Below are 5,204 nucleotides of genomic sequence, written 5' to 3'. Positions count from 1 at the left end.
ACGTCTGATCATGCTCCTGCTCTTCTTGTTTTGGATTCTGGTTGTAAAGCAAAGCATAAGCCGTTTAAGTTTTGGAATTATTTGGCAGGTAAAGATGAATTTCTGCCAACTGTTATAAAGGGTTGGAATATGAAGTTTGTGGGGTGCAAAATGTTTGTGGTTGTTTCTAAACTAAAAGCCTTGAAGAAACCTTTGAGAAATCTGAGTTTTAGTCAAGGAAATTTACATAAGAAGGTTGAGTTGTTAAGAAGTGAGGTGGAAAGAGTTCAGGAGGAGATTGTGAATGATCCGTGCAATGAAGTGTTGAGGGCTGAAGAGGCTGTTTATGTTGCTGCTTATAAGAATGTACTTCTTGATGAGGAATATTTGTTGAAGCAAAAATCTAGAGTACATTGGTTAAAGGTGGGAGATCAGAACTCGAAGTATTTTCATCAGTCAATAAAGAATAGGGAATGCAGGAATAAAGTTAATTCTTTAGAAGACATGGATGGTACTGTTTTTTCTGGGGAAAGTGTGGGTGAGGGTTTTGTGAAATACTTTAAGGGTATTATGGGAGTTTCGGCTGATGTTGGGAGGATTGTAGATCCGGGGGGTTTGTTTGTTAATAAGTTGAGTATTGATGATGCTGAGCAGCTTGTTTCTAAAGTTAGTAGGGAAGAAGTGAAAATTGCGATGTTCCAAATTGATGATGAGAAAGCGCCTGGGCCGGACGGGTATACAGCGAAGTTTTTTAAATCCGCTTGGGGGGTCATAGGTGAGGATATTACTGATGCTGTGCTGGAATTCTTTTGTAATGGGAAATTATTGAAAGAAATCAATGCTACTATTATTTCAGTGGTTCCGAAGGTCAAAGTGCCTAATAAGGTGAATCAATTCAGACCTATTGCATGTTGTAATGTCATTTACAAGTGCATTAGTAAAGTTTTGTGTAATAGGTTGAAGAATGTTTTGGGAAAATTGGTATGTAATAATCAGAGTGCATTTGTTCCGGGGAGGCTGATTAGTGATAACATTTTGTTATCGCAAGAGTTAGTTAAAGGGTATGAGTGGGCTAAGGGATGTCCGAGGGTTTCTTTCAAGATTGATCTGCAGAAAGCGTATGACTCTGTTGATCACAGGTTCCTTGAGGAGTGTTTAGTGAATTTTGGGTTGCATAAAAAGTTTATTAGCTGGATAATAGCTTGTATGACGTCTGTTCAATATTCAGTTGCCTATCATGGGAATCTGTATGGTTTTTTTAAGGGAGAAAGAGGTCTGAGGCAGGGGGATCCTATTTCCCCATATTTGTTTACCTTAGTCATGGAGGTATTGAATCTGATGTTAATAAGAAGAATCAGTGCAGCAGAAGGATTTAGTTATCATTGGAGGTGTGGAAAGTTGAACCTAACTCATTTGTGTTTTGCCGATGATTTATTTATTTTTTGTGGGGCGGATGTCGAATCTGTGAGGGTTATTAAGGATACTCTTGATGAATTTAGTTCTGTTTCTGGTTTGGTGCCTAATATGAATAAAAGTGATGTGATCTTTGGTAATGTTGATGAGAAGGTTCAAAAGTTGATTCTTGAAGTGTTACCTTTTAGAGTTGGAGTTTTTCCTATGAAGTATTTGGGGATTCCGTTATCTTCTAAGAGGCTATATCAAAAAGATTGTAAAGTGTTAATTGATAGAGTGAAGGGGAGAATTAATGATTGGAAGGTCAAGTTTCTATCTTTTGCGGGAAGAGTTCAGTTGGTGAAGTCTGTTCTATCTTCTATTACAATATATTGGGCTTCTTTGTACATACTTCCTGTTGCTATTAGTGAAGAAATTGAAAGATTGTTGAGTGGGTTTTTGTGGAACCAGGGAAGAGGAAGTAAGGGAATGGCAAGGGTCAAATGGGAGGATATTTGTATGGCAAAATGCCAAGGGGGGCTGAATATATCTTCTTTGAAAATTCAGAATGTTGCTTTGATGTCGAAGCATATATGGAATGTTCTATCTAATAAGGATTCTATTTGGGTTAGGTGGGTTGAAAAATACAAGTTATGTGGTAAAAGTATATGGGAAATTAGCGAGACTAGTAAGGATTCGTGGAGTTGGAGACAAATTCTGCAGCATAGAAGTTTGGTTAGAGATAAATTTTGGGCTGTGATAGGTAATGGGAAGAATGTGAGGGTTTGGGTTGATCTTTGGCATGAAAAGGGTATTTTGTTGAATAGTATTAACAGAAGAGATATTAAGGCTGCGGGTTTTGATATGAATACTAGGCTTGCTGAAATTTATGATGGTAAGGAATGGAAGCTGCCTAAGGAGTGGTTTGATAAGTACCCTTGGTTAATGTCTTTCAATTTTCATCAGTTTAATGCTGTTAGAAAGGATAGTTTTAAGTGGAAAATGGATAATGGTAAGGTGGAGGAGTATGCGGTTAGAAGAGTGTATAAGTCTCTTTGTATGAATGGGCCGAAAGTGCTTTGGAGTGGTGCTGTTTGGTTTAGTCAAAACATTCCAAAGCATGCTTTCATTTTATGGTTAGCTTTTAAATTCAGGCTGCTTACTCAGGACAGGTTGCTTAGTTGGGGTTTTGTTGGTGATTTGAGGTGTCCTTTATGCAAGAGGTGCCCTGATAGTCACAAACACTTGTTCTTTGATTGCGAGTATGCTTTGGCTGTATGGAAGAGGTGTAAAGTGTTTGGAAAAATGATTGATGCTCCTAATTCATGGCCAGACATTGTGAAATTTGTGGAGGAAAAGGGATTCATGAAATCTGTTTGGGGTGTTATTGGGAGATTAGTACTTGCTGCTTGTGTGTATTTATATGGCAGGAAAGGAATCGTAGGCAATTTGAGGAAGAGAGGCGATCCGTGCAGCAGGTATGTAATATTGTTTTTGAAACTGTTAGATTGAGGTTGCTTGGGTTAACGTTTAAAGACACGGTTAGTGTGAGAATGGCTGCTGATATATGGGGATTTGAAGTGAAGGCTAAAGATATTGGTAATATTTTGAATGGGTTTGAAAATTTGGGAGTTGGTTGAGCTGCAGGTTTGGTTAGTGATGGAAGGCTGGGGTAGGGTGGGGATGTTTGTTGTGATTATGGTTATTGGTTGGTGGGTTTTTGGGAAAGGGATTGTGATGTATGGGTTTGTCGGATGGAAGTTTCGTAAAATTTATATTTTTGTGGTGGATAGTTTAAATAATGTATATTTGGTGTGTTATGGGGGTTGGTTTTATATTGATCCAGGAGGTGAAGGAAGAGTTGATAGGGAAGTATGTTGGGATTATGCTAAGTGTGGTAAGTTGGGTGTTTTGCGTAATGCTAAGATGATTATTGTGGGTAGCTGATTGTTGGTTGAAGTGGCTGGATGAAGGGAGGCAGCTGGAGTATATCTTGCTGGTCAGAAGCTTGCTGGAGTTTCAGGAAGCTGATGAGTGGATGATCTGGGAGTGTTTTTATGTTTGTATTTTTGCAGGTACCGGGATGGAGGTTATGCTTTTAGTTATTGTTTGTTTTTTGATAGTCTTGATGTATAGGGCTTTTGGTTTGGTTTTGTGGTTTTGTATTCTGTTGGATTGGTTTTTGTTTAGTTGGTTTTGTAGGATTGTGGTTTGTCTAGGCAGGAGCCGGATCTTGTTGATCCATTTTGTTGGGCTTGCTGCATTGGGGGTGGTGTATTCCTTGGGTTTTATGTCCCGGGAGTCTAAACCCCTTTAGGTGTAAATATTTTTTTGTGATCAATAAAATTTACCGGAGGTGCCGCCCTCCTTTACCAAAAAAAATTAAGATTAGATTCCACTGTTTGGAAGTGTCCATGTCAGGTCACTCTTCCTTGTTTGAAAACCCTTGACATCACTGTTTATACAAATCCTTTAGTCAGTGCCTTTAAACTCATTAGTGGTTGCCCAGTACTTGAAAGTTTATATTTGAAAGTAGGGTACGTAGGTTTTGTACATTACACATTCAATATTCCTACTCTAAAACGGTTGAAACTAACATTGCTATGTTCATCGGATATCAACGAAGTTATTATAGACGTCCCTAATCTTGAATATCTATTCGTTGGTGGAATAATGTGCTCAGTTTTTGTAGTGAAAAATGTATTGTCTCTTGTTGAGGCTTCTATTTCGGTCCATGGTTTATCTGTTCATCTGTGGGATGAGCTTCTTAAGGGAATAAGTGGAGTTAAATCACTTTCAATTAAAACAGTAAGTTGCATTCTTGACTTCATACTGGAGTTATCTGTTATTTGTTTAGCTAGCTAGTGTGAATGATTTTTCTTTGCATGCACTAATTGTAACCTTACTTTTTGTTGAAGATGCCAACTAATTTACTTCTGCCTATATTTCCGAATATGGAGCACTTGGAGTTGAAAAGTTTGTGGAGTTCTACACTAATCCTGGAATTTCTTGAAAATTCTCCTAAGCTGAAACATCTTCATATCAATAAGGTACTCGAGTTGTTCGTTTGTAAAGTTCATTGATTTTTTTATCTACACTTGTTAACTTCTTCGACATCGATACAATACTAAAAAAGGTACTTGTCTATCTTGTTTCTGTTGAAAACAAAAGCTTGCAGCTTCTTGCTGGATCGAACCGGTTTTGGTTCCAGCTTGTATGCTAACAAACCTTACAACCATCAAGTTTTCAAATTGCCAGTAGTGGAAGTATGATATACCGTTTCTGAAATACACGCTAGGGAATGCTGAGGTGTTAAAGACAGTAACGATCACTTGGGAAGACTCAAGGGTAGAAGAAGAAGGAGAGTTGTGTGTAGAGTTGCTTAAGCTTCCAAGGGCTTCCAGGAATTGTGAGATCCATTTTCTGAAATGAACGCCATATGTAATAACACTATAAACCTTTAATACTTTTGAATTTTATTTGAGTTTTTCACTTTATTAGGATTTATAATTGAGGTTTCGTATGATCAGTGGTGATTACATAAATTTTTGGTGTGACGGATACGGGTCCGTCAAAATGAGTCTGGTAAAAAAAAACAACAGCTGGTGGTAAAATAAAATTAAACAGTCAAATATAGCTCAATTGTTGATTGTTTTTCTTTGTACTCGGGAGTCTTGAGTTAACATAAACAGTGTTCCTTTGTACCCATAGTCTTGAGTTAACTTTGTAAGTGATTAAAACTTGATTTGGTGATCAGAGGGGGTGAAAAAAGGTCGTGGGGAAGATGAACCAAACAAGGGGCTCGGGTTAATTTAAAGTAATATCCATTCATT

At 37.8% G+C, this 5,204-nt stretch overlaps 1 protein-coding gene across 1 annotated transcript; it reads left to right on the top strand.

Moving 5' to 3' along the window:
* Positions 1–2,924: 2,924 nt before the first annotated feature.
* LOC110925171 (FBD-associated F-box protein At3g52670) lies at positions 2,925–4,873 on the top strand. The gene is made up of 5 exons (XM_022169140.2): positions 2,925–2,970; positions 3,218–3,268; positions 3,728–4,179; positions 4,290–4,421; positions 4,543–4,873. The coding sequence occupies exons 1-5, from the start codon at positions 2,925–2,927 to the stop codon at positions 4,630–4,632; spliced, it is 771 nt and encodes a 256-aa protein (XP_022024832.1). The 3' UTR covers positions 4,633–4,873.
* The last annotated feature ends 331 nt before the right edge of the window (positions 4,874–5,204 follow it).

This window comes from Helianthus annuus, chromosome 17 (assembly GCF_002127325.2).
Source record: "Helianthus annuus cultivar XRQ/B chromosome 17, HanXRQr2.0-SUNRISE, whole genome shotgun sequence".
Lineage (NCBI taxonomy): Eukaryota > Viridiplantae > Streptophyta > Magnoliopsida > Asterales > Asteraceae > Helianthus > Helianthus annuus.
The sequence above is the reverse complement of the archived record's forward strand: the minus strand, read 5'-3'. Positions and strand labels throughout refer to the sequence as shown.